Source organism: Plecotus auritus, assembly GCF_963455305.1.
Source record: "Plecotus auritus genome assembly, chromosome: 9".
NCBI classification, from domain to species: Eukaryota; Metazoa; Chordata; class Mammalia; order Chiroptera; family Vespertilionidae; genus Plecotus; species Plecotus auritus.
The window spans coordinates 42,640,841-42,661,566 of NC_137783.1; the positions used below are offsets into that span (position 1 = coordinate 42,640,841).

General features: G+C 36.4%; 1 protein-coding gene across 7 annotated transcripts in view; it reads right to left on the bottom strand.

Moving 5' to 3' along the window:
- Positions 1-20,726, bottom strand: part of HERC4 (HECT and RLD domain containing E3 ubiquitin protein ligase 4) — a 105,370-nt gene that overhangs the window by 39,669 nt on the left and 44,975 nt on the right. For 5 of the 7 annotated variants that reach the window (XM_080642487.1, XM_080642484.1, XM_080642486.1 and 2 more), the window contains 8 exons: positions 18,762-18,892; positions 15,955-16,115; positions 11,034-11,110; positions 10,620-10,744; positions 9,587-9,646; positions 9,367-9,478; positions 7,945-8,134; positions 5,886-6,058 (listed from right to left, as the gene is read on the bottom strand). In XM_080642487.1, the coding sequence (XP_080498613.1) occupies positions 5,886-6,058; positions 7,945-8,134; positions 9,367-9,478; positions 9,587-9,646; positions 10,620-10,744; positions 11,034-11,110; positions 15,955-16,115; positions 18,762-18,892 (1,029 nt within the window). The remainder of the gene's footprint in view (positions 1-5,885; positions 6,059-7,944; positions 8,135-9,366; positions 9,479-9,586; positions 9,647-10,619; positions 10,745-11,033; positions 11,111-15,954; positions 16,116-18,761; positions 18,893-20,726) is intronic. The other 2 variants (XM_080642490.1, XM_080642489.1) reach the window with 1 other exon arrangement.

Consider the following 20,726-nt stretch of genomic DNA (forward strand, 5'->3'; position numbering starts at 1 on the left):
ATTCTCGGGGGGGGGGGAAGGGGTGTGTTGGGGGGGTAAGGTCAGAGGGTGGGGTGGGAACCGGGTAGAGGGGAGCTATGGGGGGAAAAAAGAGGAACAATTGTAATAATCTGAACAATAAAGATTTATTAAATTAAAATCAAAAGAAAAAAGCCTTTTGAGCTCATACTTTCACTGTTTAATTAATTTATATCAGTGGTCAAGTTAACCATTTGTAAGCAACTGAGTGAAATTGCTATTCCTGGCTTTCAAACAAAACAAAGATACTTAGTTTATATCTGGAGATCAAAATATTAATCTTAGAGCAGGGATCAACATACTACAGCCTGGGGCCAAATCCTGACTAGACTGTTTTGTAAATAGTTTTATTAGAAAGCAACCATGCCCATCCATTTACACACACTGTCTGCAGCAAAGCTGGGAGTTGAGTAGTAGTAACAGAAACCACTTGGCTTGCAAACTGTGAAGTATTACTAGCTGATCCTTAACAGGAAAAGTTTTCAGCCCCATGCCCTAGAATCTGTAGTCAAACTCATTTTACTAAAATGACAAGATACACAGTAACTACACAAAAAATACCTTGGCTTTCCTCCAATATTTATGTTTATAAATACATCATGTGATGCATAAGGATGTTTTGTCAATGAAAGATTGCATATACAACAGTGGTCCCTTAAGACTATAGTAGAGCTGAAGAAACACCTATTGCCTAGTGACATGGCGGCCTTCATACGCGACTACACGCATTTGTGATGATGCAGGTGGTGTAAACAAACCTACCGTGTTACCAGTTACACATACAATTACATATAGTGTGAAATACTTGGTGATAATAATAAATGACTATATTACTGATTTATGTATTTACTCTACTACACTTATCATTATTTTACAGTGTAGTCTTCCTACTATGAAAAATAAAAAAAAGTTGGCTGTACAATAGCCAGACATGTCATACCAGCAGCAGCCTTATACAACTCAAGCTTACCACATCTCTTGATTGCATCATTGCCACCCATGTTTGATTTAATCTCATGCTGTTTTGTACAATAACATGCTGTACATACAGGCTTGCAGCCTAGGATTAATAGGCTACATACCAACTAGCCTAGGTATGTAGTAGGCTATTCCATCTTGGTTTGTTAAGTGCACTCTATGATATCCACACAATGTCAAAATCACCCAATGATTTCATTTAGCAGTGCATAACTATATACACACTAACTTTTTATCACATTGGACTCTAAAATGTAGTGATTCTTGTAGAAAATGATTCACATTCCACTGACTGCTGATATGTATTTTTTCTTATTTGAAATATCTTAAGATTTTAAAATGTAAATTGCAGTTTCCTTCACCAATAGCAACCAGTGTTTGTAATCGTTTTCCTGAAAGAAATACTATGTTAGAATAAAAATGAATTCAGAAGCCAGGGTTGGTTCAGGAACAAATTACAGTCAAACTTATACTTGGGAGGAAATTATGGCTGTTAATCCAGAGCAGTGATTTAATAACTGAAGAGAAAAAAATCAGTTAACAATGCTGTAAAAATAGGGAAAGTAGACACTGAATAGGAAATCGATCCAAAAGACCTGTATACAGATTTACATATAAAAACCAAGTTTTAAAAATATATAAAAATACATTTATATAGTAGATATATTATAATCTAAAAAGGGCAGAAATCATATCTTTTCCTTATTACCTCATCCCTAACATCTAGTACAATGAAAAGCACATAATAGGCACTCAATAAATATTTGTAAAAAAATCAACCTGTACATTCAATATACTGCCTGAAATGGACAAAATAAAATTATGTTTTATCATAACACTTTTATTTCACATTTTAATTAGTTTATCATTCTGACTTATAAACCTCTGTTCATAGGTGGTATACAGTAAATAGAGATGTGTGTGTTATCTGTTTCATTTATCTTAGGGTTTACTGCAAAAAAATTTCTTTTTAAATCACTGATTTTAGAAGATTAGCAAGATACGTAGCAACTAGACTAGACAGGCCGAGTTAAGTCTTTTCATTAAGAATATCAGTATCTCTATAATGTACTGTGTGAAAACTCAGAAACTACTAAATAACCCAATTACTTGCCAGTAAACTCATTTATCTGGTAATGCATCCATTCCTGACAGCAGATAATAAAACTATCTTTCTTATGCCATTTGGAGCATCAGATATGATTTTTGATTCAAAAGCATTCCAAAGGACATGACATAAGGGAGGAACAAAATGATTAGGAAACAGAGTCCAGTTCTTTAGTTCCTAATCTTGATCTAGGATTAGGTAAAGAAGAAAATCATTGGAGGAAACTTCTAATTATTAACAATGGTGCAGAAAAAATGGATATACACAGTTGTCAGCCTTAAGGTGTTTTTGAAAAAGTAAGTTTCTGATAAGCACTTTGGTTTTCACTAAAGATGAAAACGAAACATCCCCAATAGTTAATTTCCACGAGTATCCATTTATGGGAGATTAGGACCAGGAGATTTGGACAAGGAAAGTCTTCTCCAAAGTAGAGGGTAGAAGAAAGACAAGTGACTACTCTAAGAACTCCCAGTAAGAGATGCTTAAGAAATTGATAACATTATCATTCTGCTTTTGAGTATGTAATAATTTAGAGCAAGGACTTAGTTTCCATATAACCCAATGAAAGTCAAATGGTGGTACTAGTGATAACAAAATCACTGCCATATGAAAGTATAATAATTCCATATGTTGTATGACTTAAATAATACACCAATCCTAGGAAACTATTAGGCCAGTATTTTAATCCTTATTTGATAATTCTCCATTTGCATGTGATAAAGAAAAAGACTTGTTCAAAATTATAAAGGACAGGAAGCAGCACAAATAGAGTTAGAAATATGGACTTTTTAAAAAAATGTATTTTATTGATTTTTTACAGAGAGGAAGGGAGAGGGATAGAGAGGAACATCGATGAGAAACATAGATCAGCTGCCTCCTGCACATCTCCTACTGGCGATGTGCCCGCAACCAAGGTACATGCCCTTGACCGGAATCGAACCTGGGACCTTTCAGTCTGCAGGCTGACGCTCTATCCACTGAGCCAAACCAGTCAGGGCAGAAATATGGTCTTTTAACAATATAATACTATCAGCTATCATGGAAAGATGAGCCACTAGATCTAGAGGCATAAAATAAAAGCAAAATCCTTACCCTGGGTGCGTGGCTCAGTCAGAGCATTGTCCAGTACACCAAAAGGTCACTAGTTCAATTCCCAGTTGGGGTACATACCCAGGTTGTGGCCAGGTTGTGGGTTAGATCCCCAGGTGTGTAAAGGAGGCAACCAATCAATGTTTTTTTCTCTCTCTCAAATCAATAAAAACATACCTCAGGTGAGGATATAAAAAATAAGAATAAAAGCAACCCACCTGTTAAACTTATTATATTACTATATCTCCCAATACAGAAGTACATTAGAAGAAGCAAAAGCTTGGATTTGTATTTCAACTCTGCTACTTACTGGTTTATGACCTTTGACATTCAGAATAAGCAGCAAAATATCAACCAGAGTTTAAAAAGTTAAATAAGTAATATATATAATGTGCTCACATCAATTAATACACAAATGATATTCTACCTTGTTGACATGGCTCAGCGGTTGAGCATCGACCTATGAACCAGAAGGTCATGGTTCGATTCCAGGTCAGGGCACATGCCCAAATTGCGTGCTCTGATCCCCAATCAGGGGCATGTAGGAGGCAGCCAATCAGTGTTTCTCTCTCATCATTGATGTTTCTCTCTCTCTCCCTCCCTCCCTCTCTAAAATCAATTATATATATCTATATATATCTATACATATCTATATATGTGTAAGCGTAATATGCAAACCGACTGGACGGCGGACCGACAGGTCGCTATAATGCACACTGACCACCAGGCGGCAGACGCTCAAAGCAGGAGCTGCCCCCAGCCCATAGGCCCCAATTGCCCAATCGAGGCCTGCCAGCCAACCTCTTGGTTCCTCCCCCCGGCCAGCAGGCTCCGATCGCCCAATGGGGAACAGGGGTGGGTGGCAGCAGACGCGGGCGGTGCCAGGCCAAGGCAGGTACAAGAGGGGCCCCGATTGCCCCACACACAGACGGCAACCAATAGCGGCGGTGGGGGGCGGGGCCAGCTGCTGGCAGCTGGGGAAGATTGGCCCTGATCGCAGGCCAGGCCTATCGACCCTACCTGTGCACAAATTTCGGTCACTAGGCCTCTAGTATTATATGCAAAGCATAGTCTAATCCTGGCCACTTTTAGATGAGTTTCTCTTCCCTTTCAGCTAGCAAAAAATTAGGATTCTAGTCTCTAGCATGGCTCTAATGAAAGGTCTCTGGAGATGGAATCCTGTAAGATTCTTCTTCAGTCGAAACTGGGGCTTCTGAGCTAAGATAATAAGTTATTTGCTCAAATTCTGTCTGTAATTATGAAAGACAAAAGATTCAATTCCTTCCTATTCGCCTCTCCTTCCTTTTACTTGTGGTAAAAGACACAGCTAAAGCAACCACATCTATATCTATATCAAGGGGTAAATAAAGATAAGTACATAAGAAGGAAAAAAGGGTAAATATTTGGATATCAGGTCTGGCTGATAAAAATGGTTCACTGGAGTAGGAAAAGAGAGTCCAGAGGAAAGAAAAAATCTAATTAATCTCTTGAATCCTAAACAAAAAGCATATAGAAAATAGAGGCTCATCCCATGAAGTCAGAGGATCTTCTTAATAGATTAATGCAGAATCCAGTTAGCCCTAAAGTGCTATAAGAAAGGCTTGTTCTGGGAAGGGCAAACATAAAAATGACTTATTTCCTAGGAAAGAAATGGCCATCATTTCTTTGATTATAAAGTGAAGAGAAATGACTCCCCAGCCCACACCCCCCCCGCTAGAAATCTTGGACATTCTAAATATAATAGAAAAGAGTAATTTCAAAAAGTTAAGTCATTTAGAAAATACTCAGGAACTTCACTAAAAGAATAAAAATAATAATAATAAATGCTCCATAAGGGTTCTTTCTTACAGAGAACAGGACTATCTTCTTTATTCTCTCATTATTTACCTTGGCACTAGGTAAGAAGGGTCTGAAAACATTAAAGTTGTTAATGGGAGGAAACTAAAGAGTAAAGATTTATATGAGATTTTTAGTCACTTGTGAGGCTACAAAAATAAGCTTCTCCCTTAGGTCATGTCTCCCGAAAAGAAAATAGCATCTCAAGAATACCAAATGGCATAACAGATATATACCTACCAGCTATCAAGGATGTCTCAAATCCTTCTTTAATGAAACAGCTGAGACTACTTCTTCATATAACTTTGAACTGCTACAAGTATAAAGAGTACTATTTCTCATACTGAGAGGAAGGGCAGGAAAGAATAATAGGTAAATTAATGAATTATATATGGTTCCAATTTCAAGTTAGTAATTTGTTTCTAATGAAGTTTTACTTTAACTGAAGCCATTATTACCCAACAGTAAAAGAATATGTGTTTTGATTCACATAATCACAACTAGGATTCAGTCTCCTTTATATGACAACCACCTATAAATAACAAAAAACATATAATTTAAACTAACAAATTATGTTCTTCACAAGAAAATATAAAGAGAATTCTAATTCACTAATATGCTATTGGTCTGCTCAACTACAGACAAGTTATCCATAACTGTCTGTAACAAAGTCAAATAAGACCAAAGCTCCAAAATACAGATATATTAAATCTTTTAAAGAAAAAATTAGGTAACTCTTTCAAATTCTATTATGTATCTTTTATGCTAATCTAAATCTGTAATATATTAATGTTAAATTAAAAATCATCAATCTGTTAGTAGCAATGGGGAAAGGAAAATAAACAATTGGACATACCCTATGTAATATTTCTAAAACCTTTAATGCAGTATGAAGAAAACTGTTGAAAATTCTTCTTTCAGAAGGGGGAATGCCAATCTTGTAGAGTTTCAAAAGATGTACCACAACTTCCTTAAAAAGTTCTACAATCTTGAGGAATAGTGGAGGTTCAAGTACTGACCACCAGTTTTCTGTTATTGAAAGGTGAACACACAAATAAAATAAACTCAAAGAATCATGATTTTCAAAATAATACCAACTTTCCTTCTAAAGCACTGGCTCTTTGAAAATTACAGGAAGATACACATGACACAGTATTTTATGTAATATTTCGAGGGTTTACTGACCTCACCTCACCCTCAAGTTAAAGAATACTGTTCTAAAAGCTCTCAAAAGCAAAAATATATAGATGATGTGTTGTTGAATCATGCACCTGAAGCCTGTATATTTTGTTAACCAGTGTCACCCAATAAATAAAAAGAAAATAAAAGTAAAAATAAAGTTACATTTATGGTTTCCTATTATACCTAAAATTAAAACCAGTTATTATTAAAAAGTGCTTTGGAAATAAGAATATTAATTTTTAAATAAAACACTTTACAACTGTCTTGCTCTAATACTTAAGGATCTTTCCAAGCTTTATCTCTCAACAAAAAGTTGAAATATTGTGAAACACCACCTTTAAAAGGCAAGGTGCTCCAGAAAATCAAATACAGAAGTTGAACAATAAAAAATACGTCTGTCTTTTCCCACATTCACTATTTGTTATTAACTACATATACACAATCCCAAGAGGCAGACAGAAAGAATACAAAAACTTCTGACAAAACAAATGATAGTCTACTTGTTAAGTCCTTGCTTCACTCTTCTATTACTAGCTAATTCCCTAGGATTCCAAAATTCTATCCCTTACTTGTTGCTTCCTCTGCTCATCTTCAGCCTATAAATTCTTGTACTGGTTTTATTACTTTCATATATCTCAGCTTCACATACCTAACAAATACTATTAGGAAGGAAAGCACTGGGTTAACTGTAGCAAGAAAATTAGAACAGCCTGGAGATACAAATGAAACCTTTACAATTAGAAAAATTAAGGTAAGAAAAATTGGCCGGCCAGTGTTACTCAGTGGTTGAGCATCGACCCATGAAACAAGAGGTCACAGTTCGATTCCCAGTCAAGGCACATGCCCAGGTTTGCAGGGTGAATCCCAAGTAGGGGTGTGTAGGAGGCAGCAGATCAATGATTTTTCTCTAAACAATGATGTTTCTATCTCTCTCTTCCTCTATCTGAAATCAATAAAAACACATTTTTTAAAAAAATTAGAAAAATTTAGGCCAAAAAACACGAGCAAAGGGAGAGAAAACTGTAAGATCAAATAAGCAGTAGAATCTCATTTACATGCAGAGAAATAAATCAAACATCAAGAAACTAGCAAGTGAGCCCTGGTTGGTTTGGTTCTGTGGATGGAGCATCGGCCTGCACACTGCAGGGTCCTGGATTCGATTCCGGTCAAGGGCACATGCCTGGGTTGCAGGCTTGATCCCCAGTGGGGGACGTGCAGGAGGCAGCCGATAGGTGAATCTCTCTCATCATTGATGTTTCTATCTCTCTCTCCCTCTCCCTTCCTCTCTGAAATCAATAAAAACAAAAACACTTCATTCTGAAGACATGGAATACCCTTAAAAAAAAAAAGAAAGAAAGAAACTAGCAAGTGAGGGAAAGAATGCAAAGGGTTAACAGAGTTCAAGGAGGATTTAATACCATGTTTGTTCAGTTTTAATTGTTCCTTCTCCTTTACTTTTTTTAATAGCAAGATCACGCTGGAGGAGATGGGGGAGGGGAATATGAAAAACAACTTTTATCTTTCCTGATACTGTCTCTGCTACTGTGTTTGATCAAAATTTTAATACTTTCAACAACATAGCATCAAATGACTAGAAAAAACAGGTTTATTTTTCCCTAAGACAATGTCAAGTAAGCAGGGTAGAAAATTTTCAGAGCAATACAGTAAATAAGTTTGGAACATTTTCATTTAAAGAGAAAAAGTTACAAAAGAAAAAAAATTTAAATTCTTACCAAGTACTTTCAGTGGTGCCTTTTCTAAGTTCACAAGAGCTGTACCAAAGGGAATTGCTATTGTTGTAAAATTGTTGGAATCACTCATCAGGGGACATTCTGGTAGAGTAAGATAAAACCTCAATGCTTCAACATCAGGTAAGGAGCTAGTCAGTTTAGGAATCAGATTCTTTTCCAAACTAGCTGCCACCTATATTTTGACAAAAAGTAAAACCTACTTCATTTAAAATAAATGTACTTTCCAAAAATATAAAAACAAAAAGATAATCTTACACTACAGCAAACATGAAATAGTAAAAGAAAAAAGTCTTACAATGACTGAGTAAATGTACTTTGGAGCACAATAAAAATTAATGCCTACACATTGCTAAAAGAATTCTTGTATGCAAGTTTCATTTAAATTCTCTTTCTATAATTATATAAAGACTTAAACAACATAGTAATGTTGAGCAATTAAGGGTCTGTGCCAGATGTCTGAAAAGATTTACAGATATTTGACAACTAAATTACAAATATTTTAATGCGTAATGAATTAATTATTATATTTATATACAGTGGAACCTCGGTTCTTGAACTTATTCATTCTGGAAGGCTGTTCAAAAAACGACTTATTTGAAAACCAAATCATTTCCCCCCCATTAGAAATAATGTAAAATGAATTAAGTCCAGATACCCTGTTTTAACCTTTCTTAGATACAATATATGTCTAAAGCCCTGGTCAATCTATAAACTAACACTCTTTTCTTAAATTTACCGAACCAACCTCTACTATCCTTGAAGGAATCATTTTCAGCACTTGTTCCAGGGGTATCTTTTAGGAAGTCAGCCTGCAGCATCTTTACTTTTTCACCTATCATTGCCTCTGAAATTCTGTCACTGGCTAACTGTTTTCCCTTTATCTAAATCAGCAAGTTTTTTTTGTTTTGTTTTGTTTTTTGTTTTACCTATTCAATTGCCAGTGATCATGGTTTCTTTCACATTCTTAGCAACACTAGCATTCTTGATGGCCTCTTTATGTTTTAAAATTGTACTAACTGTCCATTTCACCAGTGACAAAAGCAAAAACAAACAAACAAAAACAAAAATATTCACAGCACAACTCCTAAAATGTTAACAACGAGATGGTTAGCTGGTAAACTGACTTGCATGCTCTCCTTTGTAGCCTGAAAGATGCTTTTTGTCAAGAAGGGAAGTTTCGTTCAACAACCAGGACATTTTTTTCAGTGAACAACTTGGAGAATGAATTGTTTGAGAACGATTTGAGAACCGAGGTTTGACTGTATTTAATAAAACCATACAAAGGGCATTATAATGAAGAGTCTGAAACTGTCAAGTTAATTAGGCTATAAACATAAAGTAACATGGAATAAAACACTCAACAGGCTACATAATACAAATATGAGGCAATTAAAAAAAACAAACCTGCTGAGCTATCTGAGGATAATCAGGTTGTATAAGTTTGTGGAATAAAAGCCTAGCAGCATTCATATCAACCCCTGAGAATCTGGTACCTGTTCTATAGTGATCATCATTGCTATTAAAAAAAAGAGAGAGAAAATAATAAAATAAAACTTTAAAATTATTTCACTTACTTAATATAATAAACTTTAAAAATTCAGTATATCAAAGAATTGCCACTTACCTAACAGCTAAAAAACTTCCATTCAGACAACCAGAAGAAGAAAACGTTCCATCTATTTCACTAAAAAGGAATTTAATAATCACAAAATGAAAAATCTGTTTGCCTTTCTTTTTTAATAAAACTTAAAATAAATGTTTAATCTATTATTTAATTCTACAAGCATTCTTCTCATCAACACTTAATTAGAATAATCTTGGATTTTATAAATTAAAGATTAATACTTGATAAAGATATTACTATATATCCTTGAGTTTCTCAAATATTACTTTCATCTGATTCATTGAACACATCTGATGTTCTTAAAAATATTTTTAAATGAAAACATGCACATTTAATTTTCTTAATTTCACACTCTGATAAATATAATCTGGAATGTTATTATTTTGGAAGCTACCCAGTGGTCGGCAAACCGCGGCTCGCGAGCCACATGCGGCTCTTTGGCCCCTTGAGTGTGGCTCTTCCACAAAATACCATGGCCTGGGCGAGTCTATTTTGAAGAAGTGGCGTTTGAAGAAGTAGCGTTAGTAGAAGTTTAAGTTTAAAAAATTTGGCTCTCAAAAGAAATTTCAATCGTTGTACTGTTGATATTTGGCTCTGCTGACTAATGAGTTTGACGACCACTGGCCTACACCAACAACCTACAATTAGAAAAACTTTAAGCACTAAATAAGTTCATCTGTAAGCAAAATATTCAAGAAAGTAATACTCAAATCTTCCTGGGAGTATAAAAGTTAAGACAGTGACCACTAGGAAGCTATAAGAAACATTTCAATCCTAATCCTAAAGTGGCTACATTTAATATTTAAAGGCATTTCATATATCATTATGTTTATGAAAGAATTCTAACATAAATCTAAATGAAAGATCTCTTAAGATATCCGTTATTATAGAAGTTCTAGACATTTTATCTTTTGTATACAATTCAGTAACTGATATTTAACAAAATATTTACTTAAATAAAAACTCCTAAGTACAGGTTTGCTCTACCACAAAGTTGAGAGCTTGTGCTATGTAGGTAAAATGTCTTTCTTACTTGGCTATCTCCACAGGAAATCTTCCAGAGGGGTAGCTCAGCCATTTTTGAATCAGAGCTTCACTCACAGTCCAGATCTGCTTTGAAGGATCAGGACATCTGAAGTCATCTGGTGGCCCACCGTTCTAAATTTTAAAACAAGCAGATTAGTCAGAGGGAAGAGATATTACATATAATTTAAACCTAGATATATAATCAAATATAGTATGTATAGTATTTGGCTTTTTTAAAAACAGAAGTAAATATCTACTAAATACCTGAAACAAAAACTTCTTAAATGAATCAGCAAAATTTTGTAAACTTGAGGAAAAAAATGTAAGGCAATTACTTTATAAAATATAAAGAACATTTACTGGTTGAAAAATTTCTTCTCAAATTTATTTGAATTTAGTAATTATTTATGACTACTATTACCTGGGGATTAAAGTAATGTGAAAAGCTTTGATCGCCACCTGAGAAAATTCTTTTTACACAGAAATATTCTTCAGAGTCTGTGATAAAAATAAAATGTAAAAAAGAAAAAAATCAAGATTTATATCACATTTTTCAAAGCATCAAATATGCTACTGGATTTTCTCTTGATCATCCTCCCATTCATGGGCTCAATGATATAAAATATATGGGAATATTCTAATTGCTATGGAAATGAGACTGACCAAGTACAAACATTAAATGATCCCACAAGCATAAGCAGCATTTAGTAAGTTTAGAAGTCTTACTTCTGACCTGCACACAAAAATGGTGTTTTCTAGTCTGTATCTTTTTTTCCTTTTCTTTTTCTTTTTTTTTTTTTAAGATAGTGGGGTAAAGTGGGGTGAGAGAGAAAAACATTGATGTCATATGTAATTAGTTGAGGTCATAGTGGAATAGGGAAGGCCCCTAATACAAGATGACTGGTATCCTTATAAAGGAGGAAAATTGGGACATTGATATGCACACAGAAAGAATGCCATGTGAAGATGAAGGCAGAAATCTACTAGGCCAGTGGTCGGCAAACCGCGGCTCGCGAGCCACATGCCTCAATCAGATTGAGGACGTTTTTAGCAAAGGCCAGCTTAGGAGTACCCTAATTAAGTTAATAACAATGTACCTACCTATATAGTTTAAGTTCAAAAAATTTGGCTCTCAAATTTCAATCGTTGTACTGTTGATATTTGGCTCTGTTGACTAATGAGTTTGCTGACCACTGTACTAGGCAAGGAATGCCAAAGACTGCCAGCAAACCCCTAGAAGCCAGAAGAGACACATGGAACAGATTTTCCATTATAGCCCTCAGAAGGAAGCAATCCTGCCAAAACCTTGATCTTGGATTTCTAGCCTCCAGAACTGTGAGTCAACACATTTTGTATTGTGCAAGCCACTAAGTTTATATTTTGTTATAGCAGCCCTAGCAAACTAATACAGGTGTCCAAACTTTACACCTTTGCCCAGCTTTAAGGAAATACCTGGAAGTCCTTAGAGTATCTATCAAAAAGTGTTGTTTACCTATGTCCTTAAGGCCACACCAGGTTAAGTTTATGTTAACAATGTGATTTACACTGGGGCTATGGCCTTCACCTCTGGAGGGGTTGAGTAAATTAAATTCACGTTTAACTAGTGTGTATGCTTCACACCTTTAGTATAGTGCAAAATAATTATCAACCATTATACAGGGTGAGGCAAAAGTAGGTTCACAGTTATATGAGAAATACAATAATTAATAAATAACAATATAAGAATAAACTGTGTTTGGTGTACTCACAATTATAAATCTACTTTTGCCCCACCCTGTATATATATCATATATATAAATATATAGTGTTGTAAAAGATACGTAACAAAATTTATCATTTTAACTATTTTATTTTATGTATTTATTTTTAAAATTTTTATTTCTTGTTAATCCTCACCCAAGGATATTCCTCCCATTGATTTTAAGAGAGAGTGAAAGGGAGGGAGAGAGAAACACTGAAGTGGGAACATCTATTGGTTGCCTCCTGCACACGCCTGCAACGAAGGCATGTGCCCTTGAAGGGAATCGAATCTGTGATCCTTCAGTCCAAGGACCCATTTTAACTATTTTAAAGTGTACAATTCAGCAGCATTAAGCACACTTAAAATCTTGTGCAGCTATCATCATGGCTCATCTCCAGAATGTTTTTATCATCCTATTCTGTACCCTCTTAAACAATAACTTCATTCTCCTCCTCCCCTGATAACCTCTATACTATTTTCTGTTTCTATAAATTTCACTGTTCTAGATACCTCATATACGAGGAATCATGATTATTTGTCCTTTTGTACCTTAACATGTTTTCAAGATTTATGTTGTTGCATAGACCAAAATTCCATTCCTTTTTATGGCTGACTACTATTTGATTACATGTACATATCACATTTTTCATTCATTCATCTGTAGATGGACACTTGAATTGTATGCACATTTTGGCTATTGTGAACCAATTTTTTTCTTTGATGAAACAAAATTATAGCAAAATAACTAATTTTAAAACTCTATCTCCTTTCTCATTTTAATGCAAGTAATTTCAAGGTGATAATATGCATTCCTAATTGACTAAGTTATATAAACACAAATACATGATTCTTTACAATAGCTATTCTGCTTTAAAATACAAAATCCTTATTAGTTTATTAGTGCCCTTTATGGAAGAAACTGAATGATAAAATGCCAATATGCTACTGAGGACACAAGAAAAAGAACACTACTACTAAAATAAATGTGTATTCCAAACCTAAGTAACTGGAAGAAATAAAGCCATATTCTATATACAAAAATCAAATAAAAAACAAGAAAAGGGTATCACATCTTGAACTTTGCAAAATAGAAGCATAACTGAGATAGCCTTTTAGTTACCAAAAATAACAAACAAACAAATAAATAAGAATCTTCAAGGTTATTCATAATAAAAAGTTATGGACCTTTTCATAGTATGCTCATCTATACTAATAAAAGGGTAATATGCTAATTACACCGGGTCAACTGGACATCTTCTAGTCGTCCAGTCCTCCTTCTGGACAAAGCCGCGATGGTGGAGGCTGAGGCAGAGGCGCTTAGGGGCGATCAGGCCAGCAGGGGAGGGCAGTTAGGGACTATCAGGCAGGCTGGAAGGTGAGTGGTTAGGAGCCAGCAGTCCCAGATTGCGTGAGGGATGTCCGACTGCTGGTTTAGGCCCAATCCCTGTGGTCCTGGATTGGAGAGGGTGCAGGCCAGGCTGAGGGACCCCCCCTAAACCCCAGGAACGAATTTCGTGCACTGGGCCTCTAGTAACTGAATAAAGTCTCAACAGATTCAAGTCCCACAACTCGGGAGAAAAAGCCCAAAGAAAATCAGAGATAAAATAAGGCAACAATTCTGAAGAATAGTTTATGATGGTAAGTAAAAGACATGTATTATTTATATACTAGAGGCCTGGTGCATGACATTCGTGCACTCAGTGGGGAGGGTGAGGGGAAGGGTCCCTCAGCCTGGCCTGTGCCGTCTCACAGTCTGGGAGCCCTTAGGGGATGTCTGACTGATGGCTTAGGCCCGTTCCTTCCGGGGAGCAGTCCTAAGCCGGCAGTCGGACATCCTTAGCACTGTTGTGGAGGTGGGAGAGATTCATGCCACCACCGCTGCGCTAGCCAGCTGTGAGCCTGGCTTCTGGCTGAGTGGTGCTCCCCCTGTGGGAGCCCACTGACCACCAGAGGGCAGCTCTTGTGTTGAGCATCTGACCCCTGGTGGCCAGTGTGTGTCATAGCGAACAGTTGTTCTGCCGTTCAGTTGATTTGCATATTAGCCTTTTATTATATACTAGAGGCCCAGTGCATGAATTCATTAACGGGTGGGGTCCCTCGGCCTAGCAGGCAATAGGGGCTGATCGAAACCAATTGGGGCTGGCTGGCTGGCTGGGGGGGGGGGGGAGGGGGGGGGAACGGACCATGGGAGGTTGGCCAGCCATAGGAGGTTGGCTGTGGAAGCTCACTGACCACCAGGGGACAGCTCCTGCACTGAGCATCTGCCCCCTGGTGGTCAGTGCATGTCATAGCAACCGGTTATAGCAGTCACTTAGGCTTTTATATATATAGAAGATGTGTACAAGGACATTTTGGATGTAGCACATCAAAGAAATAAATGAGAAAATAGCCCTTAATTTTCAAATTCTTTAAGGAAGCCTATATAATAAAAGGGTAATATGCAAATTGTCTCCTCGACAGGGAGTTCGACCAGGGGGTGGGGCCAGCGCGCCAACCACCCGGCCCAATCAGCCCCGACTTGCGGGTGGCAGAGATGGGATCGGCCGAACCTCACCTGTGCACGAATTCATGCACTGGGCCTCTAGTAAATTAATAACAATGAAAAATAAGCAGATCTATTGAAAGAATAGAAAATAAAAATAAATAAATTACATATTTGGCTAAAGCACTAGGGATATAAAAAGCAAATTTTTAATTTTAATATTTTAAATAGACAATATATTCTGCCCCTGGTGGTGTGTGTCATAGCTACCGGCCAGTCATCCAGTCACTTAGGTTTTTATAAATACAGATTCCAAAAAAATAGAAAATGTTAACAATTTTAAAATCCCATATATACCCAAAAGAATTGAAAGCAGGGTCTCAAAGAGATATTTGCATACCCATGTTTATGGCAGCATTATTCACAATAGTCAAAAGGTGGAAACAATCCTATTGCCCATCAATGCATGAGTAGATAAAATGTAGTATAGACATATAATAAAGTATTATGGAGCCTTAAAAAGAATATTCTGACATGTGCTGCAACATGGACAAACCTTAAGGAGATTATGCTAAATTTATCAAATAAGCCAGTCACAAAAAGACAAATACTACATACATGGTTACACTCATCCAAGGTACCTAGATCAAGTCAAATTCTTACAGACAGAATGCTGAATATAGTGGATGTCAACTGGTGGGAGGAGTAAATGGGGAGAGTGTTTAATGAATGAGTTTCAGTTTTAAAAGATGAAAAGAGTTTGAGAATGGCTGCATAACAATGTGAATATACTTAAAAATGGTTATGTTATATAAATTTTAAGTTATGTGTATTTTACCACAATTAAAAATAAAAACAAAAATATTCCTTTCCACTTGTATCTAGCCACCACCCAGTTCCCATATGTTCAAGTCTCTGAAACGACTTTTTATTACTCTATTTATCCCAAGCTCCCTTATGCATATACGCAAATATAAACAAACCAAGCAACCACAGACACTGTTTTGTGTCTGATTTTCACTAAACAATGTGTCTTGAATTTTTTTTATTTTAAACAGAAAACTTTATGATTTAAGAACATTTTAACAATAACTTAAATGTGTGTATAACAGAACTTACCAACATCTGGTGGACACTGCCCATTATATGGGCACCAATTTCCTTTCACAGTAAAAGGACTTTTCCTGTTGCTTGTTGAACCGGTTCCTAGCTGCCCGTTCCCTCCAAGTCCAAAGGAATAAATTCGTCCTGATGAAGGAACAAAAGCAGAAGTGTGCTGCCTAGAGTAAAAGATAGAAAACAGACATAATGTTACCTTCTAAACAATTTACATTTAGAAAAGCACAGTATAAACATTAAGGATATTTTTCTTCAGAAATAAATTAATAAAGCGATTACAGTTCTAAAATATTCTACAAAATATTTATTAATAGCCTATTATACACTAATGAATTTTGTACCATACAGGTAGGCTACATAAGCATATAACAGATCCTCAAAAGAAAAAGCAAAAATTGACAGACCTACAAGGAGAACTTGAAACTAGTCAGTGTAGTCCCTTTTCAGTAACTGATTTAAAAAGTGAGCAGATGAAAGCAAACACATGGAAGATCTGAACAATGTTAACGAACACTTCACATAATGGGCATACAGTTATGAGTATCCAAAAGAGTTTTCTTGTATTATTTATTAACTTAATATTGTTAATCTGTCAGTATTTCCCAAAGTGGTCTACAGATTCAATACAATCCCTATAAATCATGAAAAAGCAAATTAAAATCATGATTAATACTACATATCCAAGAATTTAAAATTTTAAAAAGTCTGACAATACCAAATGGTGACAAAAATACTGTGTGTCAGGAATTCTCATACAATACTAATAGGAATGTAAAATGGTATAACCACTTTGATAAATAGAGTGACATTAAATCACAAAATTCAAGTTAAGTATCCTCTACAACTGAGCAATTCTATTCTAGGTATATACTTTAGAAATACAAAGGTTTACATATATCATGTAATAAACGTTCAAAGAAACATTATTTGTAATTACCAATAACTGGAAATATCCAAATGCCCATTAATAATAGAATAAGTACATAATTATATATGTTTATCCTATCTAATAAAAGAGTAATATGCAAATTGACCATCACTCCAACACACAAGATGGCTGCCCCCATGTGGTCAAAGATCCTGCCCCCATGTGGACACAAGATGGCCGCCACAAGATAGCCAGCAGGGGAGGGCATTTGGGAGGGACCAGGCCTACAAGGGAGGGCAGTTGTGGGTGATCAGGCCAGCAGGGGAGGGCAGTTAGGGGTGACCAGACCGGCAGAGGAGGGAAGTTGGGGGTGACCAGGCCTGCAGAGGAGGGAAGTTGGGGGCAACCGGGCCTGCAGGGAAGGGCAGTTGGGGGGGGGGGGACCCTGGACTGCAGGGTAGAGCAGTAGGAGGGACAAGGCCTGCAGGGGAGGGCAGTTAGGGGTGACCAGACCTTCAGGGGAGGGCAGTTAGGGGAAAACAGGCTGGCGGGGGAGCAGTTAGGCATCAATCAGGCTGGCAGAGGAGTGGTTAGGGGGTGATCAGGCTGGCAGGCAGAAGCAGTTAGGGGCAGTCAGGAAGGCAGGTAGGCAAGCAGTTGGGAGCCAGCAGTCCCGGTAGGATTGGGCCTAAATGGGCAGTCGGACATCCCTCGAGGGGTCCCAGATTAGAGAGGGTGCAGGCTGGGCTGAGGGACACCCCTTCCCCCCCCCCCCCCCGTGCAGGAATTTTGTGCACCGGGCCTCTAATAATTAAATAAAACACAGCAATGAGACCTAATGATAAGGAGCCACAGCTACACACATATGGATAATCATGTAGGCAAAATGTTAAAAAAAGTTCACCAAAGGTTACCTACAATGCAATTCCATGTATCTGAAGCTAACAGTTGGCAAAATTAAACTAAATTGCATAAGGATACACACAAGGTGGAAAATAATTAAGCTAAATGGTCAAATTGAGTTAACTCGTCAAAGTACATTTACCCTCTTGTATGGTAGTCTATCTAATATAGACCACCAAAGATAAATATCAATTTTAAAGCTCTGACTCATATTTACTCCCACCAACTGGGAATCAGGAGATCTGTAGTCTAATTCAATTTTCACCACTAACTAATCTCATGCATTAAATAATTAATTGGCTAATTCCCTCACTCTTTAAAAATAAAAAGGTGAAAACAAACAAAAAAGATGGACCTACAGTTTCTTTCCAAAATTATTGCTACAGACAATAAATACATTACATATATCCTGCCTCAGATAAAGAAAGGTGAAATAATCAGTATAAAAGATGTTTCTCCTGTTACTATAACTCCTCAACAGCAAATTAGGCATTTAGGGGAGAATATTTTTTGATCTTAGATTACTAGATTCCTAAACAACTCATTTAAAAAAACCCTTACTTTCAGCTGGAACTGCCACCTTCCACTAATTTAAAAAAATGACCAACATAAAGGGAAAGAGGAGGCACCCCAATATGTTCTCTAGGCCTTTAGAAAATATGAAGTTGTTCCTTGTACACCCAAATTTATTTAAAAAAAAAAAAAAGTGATATTGCAGACATTAAGGGAAAGGCATTGCTTTAAGTACTCTAAGAACTGAGACAGCTTCCTGAAACATGTGAAAGAAAACCATCAAAAACAAAAGTATGCCAAAGGTTTTTTTGGGTTCCACTGAAACGCCAGCCTGCTCGCCCATAGAGATTTACACTTTGTAAGAACCAATGGAAAGAAACTTGACCAGCTGGAACCTATTCCCTATGAATTTCATGGCATAACAGGTGTCAAAAAAATAAAAGACCTCTGAACTGTTAAAAAAAACTTGCTAAATAATTGTATAATGTTGGAGAGACCAAAATACTCTTATATAATAGCTTACCTTCCACAAGCAATCTGAGTGACAATGCTTCCCATAAGTTCAAAAACTTTCCTTGGGTTGATTTCATGACTAGTAGAATTATGACCCAACTGACCATACCCTCCAGCTCCGAAAGTAAACACTCCACCTTCCTAAAAAAAAGACAAAACCCTTTATCATTAGAAGGCCTGATAAAAGTAAATCATCTTCAGGAAAATAAACTAATCTTAACTATGGAGTTAATTTTTACTTTTATTATCTTCACAATTTAACAGATGATACCTGAGACTTATTAAGGTAAAATGTCTTAAAACGAAGAGAGTTCCAGGTTCATGACTAAATATTTTCACGTATTTTTAAAGTATTTAATTATGTTCTTGCTATTATAATTAGTTGAAATCATCACTGAAGAGATACTAATAACTACTTTTGCAATGCCTTTCACTGTCATTATATTCTTGCTGCATTCCAAGTACACACCTATAAAATTTCAAAAAACCATTAAAATGGTATCATCCTGTTTTCAAACAAGTTATACTTTTAACACAAAGTATATATAACCAGAGTGCACAAAAATTGCTATTTTTAGCACACAATATAAATGGTCCTTAAAAATCTTATTAAAGAGGGGTGGGTGGAGGTGTAAGAGGGTATAGGGGGGATAAATAGTGAAAAAAATAAAATTAAATTAGAAAAAATTTATTATAAAATTTATAGCTGGATTAGAGGTTACATACATGAAGTGATCTGTGATGGCAGCTTAACAAACAAGCAAAATTAGTATTTTTCAAATGTTTTTCTTCATATTGTAGCTATATATACAATTTACCCTTTTTTAACATTTAATAACCTAAGTATTGCCTGACCGGTTGCTCAGTGGTTAGAGCATGGCTCACAGACTGAAGGGTCGACGGTTCTATTCCTGGTCAAGGACATGTACCTTGCAGTTTCGGGTTTAATCCCCAGCCCCAAATGTATGGAGGCAACCAAATGCCATGTCTCTTGCCTGTGGATGTTTCTCTCTCTCTCCCCCCTCCTTCCTCTCTCCTACTCTGTCTGAAAAATCAATGGAAAAAATGTCCTCAGGTGAGGATAAAAATAAGTAAATAAATAATAACAATCTAAGTATTTATACATGTTATTACATAAGAAAACTGATTTTTCTTTTAATAACTTTTTGTCATGGAAAAATCTCAAACAAATACACAAAATTAAAGACAAAAATAAACATGAAACAATATATAACCATCACTCAGTTTCAACAACTGGCAAAAGTTAGATACTAGTATTTCTTTTTCTCGGATGCCCATTCCACAGTCCTTTTGTAGAGTGCTTTAAAGCGAATTATGGGCCCTAGCCAGTTTGGCTCAGTGGATAGAGTGCCGGCCTGTGGACCAAAGGGTCCTGGGTTCAATTCCAGTCAAGGGCGCGTACCTTGGTTGCAGGTTCCTCCCCGGCCTGGGCTTGTGCAGGAGGCAACCAATCGATGTGTTTCTCTCACATCGATGTTTCTCTCTTTCCCTCTCTCTCTGAAAATCAATGGAAAAATGAAAAATAGATCCTCAGGTAAGGATTAAGAATAAAATAAAATAAAGCAAATTATGGGCCCAACCAGTGTGGCCCAGTGGTTCAGCATCAGCCTACAAATCAGGAGGTCATGGTTCGATTCCTGATCAGGGCACATGCCCAGGCTGCGGGCTCAATCCCAGTGTGGGGTGTGCAGAAATTAGCTAATAAATGATTCTCTGTCATTATTGATGGTTCTCTCCCTCTCTTTCTTCAATAAAAATATATTTAAAGCAAAGTATGGTCATCAAACATTTCACCTATAAATGTTTATTTAAACCTCTAACAGGTAAAAATATATATTACAGTATTATCACACTAGAGGCCCAATGTACTAAGAGTCGTACAATAATGGACCTTCCTTCCCCTGGCTGTCGGCACTGCCTTCGCTCCGGCTGCAGCCGCCTTTCCATGCTCCCA